The sequence below is a fragment of the Gavialis gangeticus genome, unplaced genomic scaffold (assembly GCF_001723915.1).
Source record: "Gavialis gangeticus isolate Ggan-Ray unplaced genomic scaffold, GavGan_comp1, whole genome shotgun sequence".
Lineage (NCBI taxonomy): Eukaryota > Metazoa > Chordata > Crocodylia > Gavialidae > Gavialis > Gavialis gangeticus.
This window is the reverse complement of record NW_017729025.1, coordinates 23,260,684-23,273,394: the sequence shown is the minus strand read 5'-3', so window position 1 is coordinate 23,273,394 and position 12,711 is coordinate 23,260,684. Positions and strand designations below refer to the sequence as shown.

The window sequence follows — 12,711 nt, the reverse complement described above, 5'->3', positions numbered from 1 at the left end:
CTACATTGAACACCTTCAAGAGTAAATTGGATGCTTATCTTGCTGGGATCCTATGATCCCAGCTGACTTCCTGCCCTTCAGGCAGGGGGCTGGACTCGATCTTCTGAGGTCCCTTCCAGCCCTAACGTCTATGAAATCTAAACCTATGAAATCTACTGGCATCCACAAAAATAGTTCTCGGAACTTTACAAATGGTAAGAGATGCATTTTGTTGTTTATACTGTGTTCATTAAATGGATACATTGTACAATATACTAGGATTTTTTTTAATTACATACTGCCAAGACTTTAGTACAAATCATTAGGTTTTCCAATAGTTTAAAAGTCTATCACCCGCAAGTTACGAACTGGATAGCTTATAACTGCACTAATATACAGGTACTTGAAAACTGATAAAGGAAACAGAAAATTTCAACTGATCCTGTGATTTTGAATACTAGTAGCAGAAATTATGATTTATAGCATAGTAGAGAATTAAGGCATGGAATTATTTTTTTAGCTCACTTAATAGTATTACTGTTATTAAGAAAAAAATCCTATTTTCCTAGTGCATAACACTAGCTTAAGAACGTAGCTGCAAGTTTTACCACATGTACTCTATAAACACACCTTTAGGCATCACCTATGCCTACACACATTCAGCAGCTGGGGCCTGGGGACAGGGCTGGGTGGAGAAGGAGTGAGGGGCATGGGCAGGGCACTAGCATATCAGGGTTGCTAAGCATCATAAAGTTGGGGGGTGAGGGGCAGCTACAGCTAGACCCATGTGCTAGTGAGTGAAGAGGGCAGGGAGAGCTCTGATTTTCCATGATAAAAAACAAAACAAAATCGAACACCAAAGTATATAGGTATTTAGAATTTATTTTATTATATTATAATAATTGAGGCACTGGTAGGCTTCCAAATTTCAACTGATCAGAGATGCAGTACTGTAAGGGCACCTGACCAAAAAGATGTGCCTGCCACAGGGTGTGCCTGCCACTTTAAGCAATCTGAGCAGGCAGTAAGCAGCGTGCAGGTGGGAGCAGGCCCAATCAGGTGGTCACATGCTAGGCAGGAGGCTGTCTGATTGGTGGAGAGGCTGGGAGCCTGGGTATAAGGCTAGGCCCCAGAGTAGTGATGGCAGTTGCTGCAGGGGGCCGAAGAAACAACATCATCTGGCTGGCTGCTGCTCCAGAATTGGAAGTCCAGGGTAGGAACTATGGGGATGGAGGAGGTTCCTCGTCCTGGGGAATGACTTAAAACTATACGCTGCTGGGACTGGATGGTGTGGTGGGGTTGCTTGTGGCAGAGCAGCTTCCAGGAAGTGCCATACCTCTGCCTCCCCAGTGAAAGGTAAGTATGGGGTGCTGGAAAGCCTCAGGCTCCACTGCCACACAGGTGACCCTGTGGAAGAGAAAGGCTAGGGGAGCATACCTCAACAGAAAAGCATAGGGCCAAGGCCTACTGAGTGGGGCCCAATGCGGAGTCCAGACTGGGAGAAAGGGGCCTGAGGGAGTCCAGGCTCACTGAATGAGGCCCAAGGGGCCTCCCAATGAGGGAGCTGGATGTTAAGGCTCCAGAGGGCATAAGAAGGAAAAAGCCCCAGTGAAGGGGTAGGGAGGAGCATGGAGGCCTACATAGGGCTGAGGATACCTGAAGCCAAGTCTAGGCCAGGTGAGGCCCAAAGCAGCCCAGCTAAGGGGCCAGGGGAGTCTGTGGATATGGATGCCAGCTCTGAGGCATGGGACACTGTATTAGGGAAGGTCTGGAGCCATGTATTGGTCTTTGGCATTAGGGCAATTAAGTGGACAACCTCCCACCTAAGAACATCTTCAGTTAAAGGCATGGCAGGAGAGGCATGTGGGTGGGCTGCCCTAGGCAACAGGGCAGGCCAACGTCCGGACTGGCCCTGGAATGGACCACTTGTTACAGTCCCCATTGGCCCGCTTCAGTTGGTTTATCTCCTGCATCAGGAGCACCCTGTGAAAGACCAGGAACTTGCTGATGTACCGATACACAAAGCTCTCAGTCAAGGACTGTATTAAGATAGGACTGAGAGAACTATAGACATCCTACCAGAAGGTGAGAGGGGAGGATGGCAAAAAGGTGGCAAAGATCATCTGGCAGACGAACCACTGGCACAGACTGTTCAAAGATACCTTCCCCCCCCACCCCCCCAGCGCCTCCCCTTCTTCCCAGGGAACAGAGTAGTGGCAATCTGGAAGAAACTGGGGGGACAGTAAAGAAGAAGAAAAAAGGCCTTTTATCTAAGACCAAACTTAGGATGTTTGCCACTACGGGGAGGGTGTTAGGGCTGGTGCTGGCCTGACAATGCAGGGCCTCCAAGCCTGGTGCCAGCTCCCTGTGAAGGGAACGCCTGCCCAGCTTTAAGGGAGGGAAAAAATAAAATTAAAAGTTCCTATCGGTACACTTACCACACATGGGCCATGTGTTTTGTTTTGTTTTTTTTATAGTCATGTTCAGTGCTGGCTGCATTTTAATTAATTTTCTTAGTTGGTTTCTCTTGCTGAGCACATGCTTTTGGCACCAGTTTAATGACAGACAACACATTTTGATGTCTTGTATTTTTCTTGTATGTGATTTATAAAAAAGGTGTTGTTTTTTTCCCCTCCATTTCTCCCCCCCCCCCCCCCCATAAAAAAAGGGGGGGGGGGGGGGTCCCTTTTTTTTTTTTATTTTTTTTTTTTTCTTTTTTTGTTTTTTTTAAAAAAGGTGTTTTTTTTTTCCCCCCCCTTTCCCCCCCCCCCCCCCAAGTCAAATTGGGGCGGGGGGGAGCCTTACCTTGTCTTGAGTAATTTTTTTACTATTAGATCATCACAGTATTTTGTGGACCAATTTCTTGACTTTATTCTATTAATCTTAATTCTATTCCCACAAAAAGCACAAAATACCTATTAAACTTTGTTGCAGTAAAAAAAGAATCCATTAATCAAAGCTTCAAGTTATTCTCTACAATAAATAAAGACCTGTGTAGCAATTCTTTTAAGGGCACCTGCTAACAATTATTTTATTTGGCTTAATTCACAACATAGAAAACACTGCTTCATTTATATTGAAAGTAGTTCTTACCTTTAAGAGCCTCAGTTAAGAATATTAAGTCGACCTGTCTATCACTACATCTCTTAGACAGCAGAATTAACATTGAGGAAAGGGAACACTATACACTGGACTCCCATTTGCTCTATTTTAAAATGGGACCAAGCAGCATACACTTAAGATTTCTTGGGGGAAATACAAGGGTTTTTTCTCTCTTTGGGGAGAGGGGCAGAGAAACAAATGTACACTACAATCCTGTAGACTACAGTTCTTTGGCAATCATCTGAACAGGTTAAGTGTTAAAACTGAAATGATTTGGGTGATATAGAGGCTTTTTTGGTATGTGTTTTAAACAATTAAATTACATTGCCCCTTTTCCCCCTTCCTGTTACATTTGAGGGTGTGCAGCCCTAGAGTTGAGACATACACTGCAGGAGTAAAAACTGTAATAGTAACAATTATCTGGAGATCAAGTGGGAAAGTGGAAGGATGTTTTATGCCTATACCTAAGCTCTGCTGCATCAATTCTTTTCACTGACACATCTGCTCTTCAGTATTCATAGTTTCTAGGGTTGGAAGGAACCTGAGCAGATCGAGTCCAACCCCCTGCCATGGCAGCAAAGAGTACTTGGGTCAAACAACCCCAGCAAGGTGTACATCTAGCCTCCTCTTAAAGGCCCCCAGGGTAGGAGCCAGCACCACTTCTCTTGGAAGCTGGTTCCAGAGAAAAAGCATTTTTTCTTTTGCTTCCCTCTCTAACTCGCTAGAGTTTATAAAGTGTATGGGCAGGAATAATCTGCAAAGGCTGCAATTCTGGAGCTACCATCCAAGCTTAGTTCATGGGTAGGCAAAATATGGCCCCCAAAAGGATGTTATCCAGCCTGCAGTGGGTCCCTCAGCCCAGGCATGGGGAGTAGCCCAGGCTGTGGCATATGCAGCAGATCCTGCTGCCCCAGGCATGGTGGCCAGATTTGCCTTTCCAGGAACCCGTGGCAGCAGCACACCCTGCCAGCCGCTGTGGCCAGTCTACACAGCCCTTGCCACTGGGGTGCTGGATACAGTGGACAGGCAGGGTCTCCACGAAGACCAGCCTAGGACCCCTGCAGGCAGGGCATGCTCAGCTGGGTGTATGGAATAGGGCTGCAGGCAGGTGGGGAGCAGGACAGGCAGGCAGGAGGTAGGGCTGAGATTGGGCCCCAGCACCGTACTGTCACAGTTGTGCAGAGCAGAGCTGTGAGCCGCTCTCCACATACTCCTGCAATGCGCTGGTTCCATGAGCAATGATATGCAGGAAGCAGACTGCAACTTTGTCCTGGGCCCAGGCCTTGTGCCATCACCTCTCTGTGATGACACAAGGCCCTGCCTACCCCTCCCACTCCCAGATGCTGCTCCCTACCTGCCTGTGGCCCCAATCCATCTGCCTGACTGAGCATGCCCTGCCCACAGGGGTTCTAAGCCGGTCTCCACAGAGACTCGTCCTGCTCTGGTGCCCCTGGGGGTGGATGCAGGGGTCAATGGGCCCAGGGCAGGATAGGGCCAGTTGCCCTCCCTCATCCCAAGCCATACCAACTCAGCACCACCCCCTTGTCCCCTGACCTGCAACAGCTCACTGAAAATGCATTAAGTGGCCTTCCAGTCTAAATAATTGTCCACTCCTGTCTTAGTTGTACGATGCCTTTTAGATGTCCCCTCCAGTAAAAAACACAGCATCCTCCAGAATGTTTTCTTTTCTCCCATAAAATAATTTCACTTCCATGATACCAGCTACCCTAAACTCTTCCACTCAGTCCCTGACAAAGGGGCAAGTTTTCACTGCTGTGCAATAATGCTGAATTAAGAGTTACCTAGTTGCTGTTTGAGCAAAATAAGTGGTGGAATATGGAAGTCACCTCAAATGAGATTTTAGCCTATACAGTTGTACAGACAAAAAGTATGCACAGCTTACATGAGTATGACTTTTGTAAGCCAGCAACTACATTGACTGTTTTAGCATACAAAATGAGTTACTATAAAATTTAAGTTCTATAAAAGATATCAGGCCATTATAGTGTATTGCACATTATGCTGTAAATCTTCTATCTCAGTTCATTGATGGAGGAAAAAAAATAATTTTATATGCAGAAATATATGCATATATAATTTTAGAGGACCCTTTGAGGAGGTGAAATCTGAAGTAAGAATTTTGTATCTATTAGCCATACACTTCCAATAGGAAAAATCAAGAATTTGTCATGGGCTTGCTATATAATCATTCCCACCAATACAAAACTGACAGATGGCATGGTTCAAATCCATCTCCCATTACTTCATGGAAATTCACTATGCAACACCAGCAGAATAGTTATGCATGCATTCCAGAACGATACAGCCAAATAAAGGAGAAAGAAAGGATGTTCGGGAGTGGAGAAAATGGTGTGCTAATAGCAGCAAGATCTTTGTTGGTAAAATGCTTGGAAAGACACTTGACTGAGATGGTTTAGTCACAGAGCATCCTGCCTTTAGCAAGACTGGACAGGTGACCTGAGGACAGCCCTTCCAACCCTACTAACTCTAGGGTTCTATGAAAATCTCCTCTACAGTTTTCAGCTTCCTTTTCCCCAACAAATAAGAAACAGTATCAGTTAACATCAGAGAAAACGGAGGAAGAATGATGCTTTTCCCCACCTCTCCAGGCCTGACCTCTAGAAACAAAAAGATTGAAAACGGATTTAAAATCATCAGATCTCAAGTTTACCTATTATTTACTCTACATTTGCTCAATGAAGATCAAACTGGACAGCATCAATCCACCATAGATTACAGTTTCTTTTTAATCATCTCTAATTAATGTGTTGAAATAAATTTTGGATTAACACATGTAATCCCACATGGTGTGGATTTTCTGCTAGCTCAAAAGAAAGTTTCAGTGAATCGGATGTCTAGGATCCATACACTATGATGGCTTAGTATAGTAAATTCCTTCATCTAGGCTAGGGACAGAAGTTATACACAAACTGGTATAAGTGATTGGAAACTGGTTCAAATTTTCAACACAACAGAAGATCAGTGGGCATAAACTACTTTCAAAATGGCAAAGACTGGGTTAAGATAAACCTGGATGAATAATATCAGACTGAACTGAATTAGTTTAAATCAGTTCATTGAACTTCTGTCCAAGATCCCCTCCAAATTCAAATTAACTAGTTCCCCCACTATCTCAGGATGTTTTGCACCTCGCCACCTGCAGAATCAAAACTGAATGTCTGTTCACTTGCTTACTGGTTCACTCTATGCAGTTTAGACTAACCTGTGCGGATCGAATCGATTCAGCCTCGGGATTTTTCACTGTCTGTACTTAACCCTAGAGATCTGGGTCATTTTAGACCAGAAATGACAACAAACATGGTCTAGTTCTGTGGCTATTTATTCATGTAAGTATGCCATTATACAGTTTGGCACAACCTGATACTTGCAATTATTTACAGAGATCTAGACACAAAATATTCAGAATCCATTAGGCTAGGGCTGAGATGCACAGTTAAAGGTATCTTCGTACACATGCATATTCACCTACATTATGACACACTCTTCGCAACACAATCCACTCTTCAAGGTTAAACAAACAAAAAAAGTTAGCCGCTACTATTTTAGAACTGATTCAGCAAGTTCTATTTACCTTTCAAAAACTAAGTGTAGAAAAGCAATTTGTTAGATTAAAGATACAACTTTTGACATGCACATACTTTGAAATGCTTTCCAATAACAAAATCAAGTTTTAATCCAACTGTAGCAGCAGTTTCTGATGACTACAAGCAACTGCAATATTTTAAATACACATGGAGTCCAATAGAAATCATTGGCACTAACAAATCAAGTGGCCTAGAGGTGGCAGAAGTACTTAAGCACTACACTACTGAAGCTGTGACATTTTCTTAGAGCCTAAAAAACCCCCCAGCAAGCCAAGAACCAGCAGAGAAACAAATACACTGACTCAGACTCAACCAACCTATAGTTGGCATTTTACTGGCAGGACTTCTAAGGAGTGTAAAACATAATCCAGGCTGTAAAAGCAGCAATTTAAAAAGTGTAGTTCACTTGCTTTTTCCCTCGGCTACCAAATCAGCTGAACAAGCACCACACGCTTACGGAGCAGGAAAAGCAGCAAGTAAGAGTCTCCCAGTTTTTGGTAAATCTGGTTGACCAAAATCCTCTCCTGGCAGCAGTGGAAGCGTTTGGTGGGTGGCAGCTGGCAGTCAGATGGCACGGCCGACCGAAGGGGGGAAAAAGTGGTGGAGAGATGCCGAGGTGGCCACTGACAACCCGCCCTGCCCCCCAAAAGAAGGGTCACATCCATGCATGCTCCTCCTCTCCAAACCTCCCCACGGGCCTGACAGGGAGCCCAGGACCGTCCGTCTCTGCCCGGTGGGCGCTCTGGCTGCCGCAGTGCCCGGCTGGCGAGCGCCGCAGAGGAACGGCTTGGACCCTTCCTCCGGGTTTCGCCCAGCCCCAAACGGGGGCCCGGCGCCTCCACCACCACCAGGGCGAAGACTGGACCGCGCTCCCCCGCCCGGCGAGCGCCTGGCGCAGGGGCTAGCGCCGCTGCTCTGGTCAAGCCGGGAAGGCGACAAGCGACAGGCAGAGGCCGCGGCGGGGTCCAGCCCCCCAGCCCCGGGGTCCGAGCGGGGGGTCGCGAGCCAGCCGCCCGGGGCCGGTGGAAACGCAGGTGTTGAGGGGGGATAAAGACCAGAATAAACCGCGGGGCCGACCCGCTGACACAGCTCCAGGGCCCCGCGACGCAAGGAGAGGCCACCCGCGTACAGAGGCTTCCGCCTCTTACCGGCATCATGTCGGGGCCGCTCCGCCGCGCGCCGGGGAGGGGACGGGAGGGGACGGGAAGCGCAGCCGCCGGCCCCGCGTCTCTGCTCGGCTCGGCTCGGCCCGGAGCGGCGCCGCCTCAGCGCTTCCTGCTCGGCTCCGCCCGCCCCGCCAAGGGTTAACGCCAGCGCCTCCCCATTGGCCGAGCCGGGCGCGGGGGGCGGAGCCGAGAGGGCGCCGCGGCCTCACGTGACGAAGGGACGGGGGCGGGGTCCCGCCGTGCAGGGGGCGGGGTCTGGCTCTGACTCAGATGCACTGACGCGAGAGCGATGACGTCGTTCGCCTGGGTGTCGTCACCCCGCGGTCTCCCGCACGTGCCCGGGGCAGGAGGGCGCGTGGAGGGGGCCTGGGACCCGGGTGGGCACCAGGGAGGTTGATGGGGGTGGTCCCGTGCCAAGGCCTGGGGGGCTGTGAGCCCGGTTGAATCTGGACTGGGGTTTTACAGTCCATTTGTAAACACGGGGGGAGCTTTCGACTCCTTTTCTTGCTAAGAATGATTCAAAGGGGGGATTGAGGCCAGCTGCTTCTTCCAGTAAAGTCTGTTGGGTTTTTTTGTTTGTTTTGTTTTTTAACGTCTGCAATCTCTGTGCGTGCTGAGCACCCACTAATTTGTTTTTGGTGGCTGCTTGTACCTCGAGCACCACTGGAGTCGGCACCTATGTCGGTATTTTAGCTTATCCTATAGAGAGGTGACCTTGCCACAGTTTGATCTGCTCTAGAGATACAACTGCTCTTTAAAATGCTGGTTTTTCCTCTCCATTTTGTTTACCCTACAATACCCTCCAATAACTAGGCATCAAAGTGTTGTACAGATAAATATATTCAAAGAAAACACCAAGGGCAATAGGATGTTAAAAGGTGAGTAAAGACTTTCCATTTCAGAAGCTGATAAAGCCTGGCTGACATTTATGAAGTCTTTTGAACCCACAGCCTGACATTATCATTTTTATAGGTTTCTGCACCTGGAAGAATGCAAATACTAGGTGGAAGGTTGCATAGTTACATGAGCTATTATTTTAATATGCCATAAATCTTAGTAGTACCTGTGTGCACCCGTCAGGCTTCGATCATCCGGTCCCGTGCTGCCTGGCTTTGGGTGTGTAGGACTGCTCGTTGCTCCATCCCTGTGGTTGTACTGCACAGATGTCCCACCCTGGGGTAGCCTCCACCCCAATCTTGCCTGCCACGACTTTGCTCGTTCCTTCAGTGGTGGGTTCCAACTACTGGGGTTTATCCGGTGTCTGGAATCTCTAGACGGCAGTCTTCCACGAGGCTCCAACCTCCCCTACACCTCACCCTGATACCCAGCCTTGATGAGTTGCTGAAGTCTCTCGACCCAACCCTTGCCTCTTGGTGTTACGGGCACTTTGGTAAAGATGTACAAGGTCTAACCTGACCCCTGATTGAGCCAACTCTAAGGCCCAATGCGACCGGCCTCCCTACCCCTCCAAAAGTGGGAAACAGAAAGAAACCAAAGGAAAAACACTGTCAGTAAAATTCCTGACCTCACACAAAATGGGCTAACCTAGCCCTGAGAATTTCTAACTAACCCTGTCCTGAGTACACATATGCCTGGCAGTTATCACAGTCTCCTTTCCAAACCGCAGGCCCCCTGCATGCCAACTGGACCCTTGATGGTCCCTCTAGTTCCACCCAATCTGTCGCTCACTGGGCAGCTCTGTACAGTAGGCGCTTGTTTTCTGCAGCCCCTCTCGCTGCTTAGGCTCTCCGTTCCCCATCTGGGTTTGGTCCTGAAGCCTTCCCAACCCCATACCGATCCCACCTGGGTCGATGACTCGAGTTTCTTCACTCTCTCTTCAGGACCATCCCTGCTGTCAGCTTCTTCGCCCTGAAACCTTGGATCGTCTCCCTCAACTCCTTCGTCTGGAAGAGGTACATCCGCCATGCTGATGCTGGCATCCTTTCTTCGGCAGTCTTTGAAGCTGTCTTCTGCCTCGTGGAAGGCAGTCCTGACCCCTCTTACCCCAATTGGGGTTCCCGGGATACCTTCCCTGGCGACTCTTCTCCTGATCTCCCTCCCTCTTCTTCGTCCGCACCACCTTTTATTTTCCTGTGCTGGCTCCGCTCGGTCCTCCCCACAGCTGGCCGCAGTTTCAAAAAGACGTGGCTAACAAGCCATACGGGTCCCGCCACCACTTCTCGTTTCGCCATGGCATCAGCTGCAGGTAAGGGATTCTTCGTTTCTCTCTCTCTTTCCTCACCTTCCCTGTTGTGTTCTGGCCCCCGGGGTTCCCCCTTGGCCCCTCGGTGTCTGTCCCCTGTATCCTCCCTGCGACACTGTGTTTCTGAAACATGAATAATATGATAACTTTTGCTCTGTGTCGATCTGTCTTATTGCTCTTGTTTTGAGTTCTGTTTTGAGTATAGGCAGTCTTCAGACTTATGACACAATTGGCTCCCGAAAACCGCATCTTAAGTTTCATAGTTTCATAGTTGGTAGAGTCGGAAGAGACCTGAGCGGATCATCGAGTCTGACCCCCTGCCATGGCAGGAAAGAGTGCTGGAGTCAACCCCAACCAGGTGTTCATCCAGCCTCCTTTTAAAGACCCCCAGGGTAGGAGCCAGCACCACTTCTCTTGGAAATTGGTTCCAAAGCCTAGCCACCCTGACCGTGAAGTAGCGCCTCCTGATGTCTAGCTTAAATCTACCCTCTGCTAGCTTGTGACTGTTATTTCTTGTCACTCCTGGTAGTACTCAGGGGAACAGGGACTCCCCCAATGCCTGCTGGTCCCCCTTGACCAGTTTGTAAACAGTCACTAGATCCCCCCTCAGCCTTCTCTTGTGGAGGCTGAACAGGTTCAGGTCCCGTAGCCTCTCCTCATAGGGCCTGCCCTACTGCCTCCTGATCATGCGAGTGGCCCTCTTCTGGACCTTCTCCATGCTGTCCACATCCCTCCTGAAGTGCGGCGCCCGGAACTGGACACTGTGGCCTGACCAATGTCACATAGAGGGGGAGGATCACCTCCTTGGACCTGCTCGAGATGCATCTGTGGATGCATGACAAGGTGCGGTTGGCCGTCCTGACTTCATCCCCATGCTCCCTGCCCATATTCATCTTGGTGTCAATAATGACTCCAAGATCCTTTTCTGCCTCTGTGCTGACGAGAAGGAAGTTCCCCAGCGTGTAGGTATGGTGCCAGTTCTTCCTCCGCAGATGCAGTACCTGCACTTCTCAGTGTTGAAACCCATCCTGTTCTCATAAGCCCACCCCTGTAACCTGTCTAGGTCTGACTGCAGCCTATTCCTCCTTTCTGGCTTGCCCACTTCTCCCCACATCTTAGTGTCATCTGCGAATTTGAACGGTGCTTTTTACCCTCTTGTCCAAGTCACTGATGAAGATATTGAACAGTGCAGGCCTGGCAATAACACTGTGTGTGGACCGACTTGGAACTCACACACACACACACACACACACACACACACACACACACACAGTGTTACTGAGCAGTAAGGTGCTTATATGTGCATTACTGAGCAGTAACTAATCGGGCATAAATTTGATACCTGCATAATGCAGATATCAAATTTGCGCCCAAGTTGGCATAAGTCGCCATATTTACTGCACAGTATGGGCGTGCACACGTAAATGCTACCCATATTGCATAATAATTGTTGGTTACTGTGCAGTAAACGTGCACATGTAGAGACGCCCGGTGTGTGGTAATAGTGTGCTTGTAAACTAATTCTACCTCCCCCACACAAACTTAAAATAAGAAAGACAAAGATCCTAGGACATAAGAAAGGAAAGTTCAGATTAACTCAGCATTGCTTTATAAGCCTGAAGCTAGACAGACCTGGAATAAAATAAGATATATGTGACCCATAATATTGCTAAACCTTAAAAAGTAAACAATTAATTCTTCTTCAAGTACATACCTAGCTTATTTTATGAACAGGGGAATACAGGAACAGTAGTAGTGAATAGAAATATAGTATCTTTCCTTGTGTTTTTATTAAATTTGTAACCTAAGTGTGGCTAAAGATATTTTTTTTTTGTCGTCCTTGATTTCCAAATAAGTACCCTCCTAGTTATTCAAGGTTAATTGTGTCCACTTTCTTTTGTCTGTGGGTAACTGCTGGTAGTCTACAAAGAGCTAACCAGGAAAATAGAATAAATAATTTGAATACTTGCCTAGTAGTACATTTTATTGCTATGGAAGAAATATTACACAACTGAACATTGGAGAGAATGTGGTTCAGGTGGTTGTCAGTCGGGTAGAAGTTGCCCTACCATACAGTCTCTCTAGATGTAGGCCACACTTTAAAAGGTTCAGAAGTGGAAAAAAAAATCTGCCTTTAACAGAAGCAGAAATGGACACTTAGATCAATGCAGCAATGAACAGCTGAAAACTAGATACCATTAAGATGTGAGGACTAAAGGTACCCATGGGAGAATGTCTCTCTTAAAGGTACAGAACGCACTTTCTGTACAAATCTGTCCTTATTCATTTTGTACTTGTTTTGGAATAACCCTGTTTCTCATCCCTTTCTTTACTTTTGCCTCACCAATCATTATAAAATGAGTTTCAGTTCTCCCTAGTAGGTGTAGCCCAGGGTCAGCACCATTCTCATATCATCAGATGGACCCATTTAAGGGTAGCTCTTTTCATCAATTATAAAAAGGCAGGAAACAGAGGTAAAACCATATGATTGCAACACTTTCTTTCCCTTCCTGTTTAAACAAAACATTTTGCTAGTTTTAAAGAGAAACATAACTGTCACGGGGTGGGGCCTAGGAGCGGCCGTGATCCCGCTAGTGCCCCCTTCCCGTGGCAATTAGGAGATCCAGCACCCTCT

The 12,711-nt window shown here is 47.6% G+C and overlaps 1 protein-coding gene across 1 annotated transcript in view; it reads right to left on the bottom strand.

Annotated features, from left to right (window-relative positions):
• Positions 1 to 7,986, bottom strand: part of PPP1R13B (protein phosphatase 1 regulatory subunit 13B) — a 169,591-nt gene extending 161,605 nt beyond the window's left edge. Inside the window, exon 1 of the mRNA XM_019518499.1 lies at positions 7,856 to 7,986. Within this exon, the coding sequence (XP_019374044.1) occupies positions 7,856 to 7,864 (9 nt within the window). The 5' untranslated portion in view covers positions 7,865 to 7,986. The remainder of the gene's footprint in view (positions 1 to 7,855) is intronic.
• Positions 7,987 to 12,711: the final 4,725 nt, after the last annotated feature.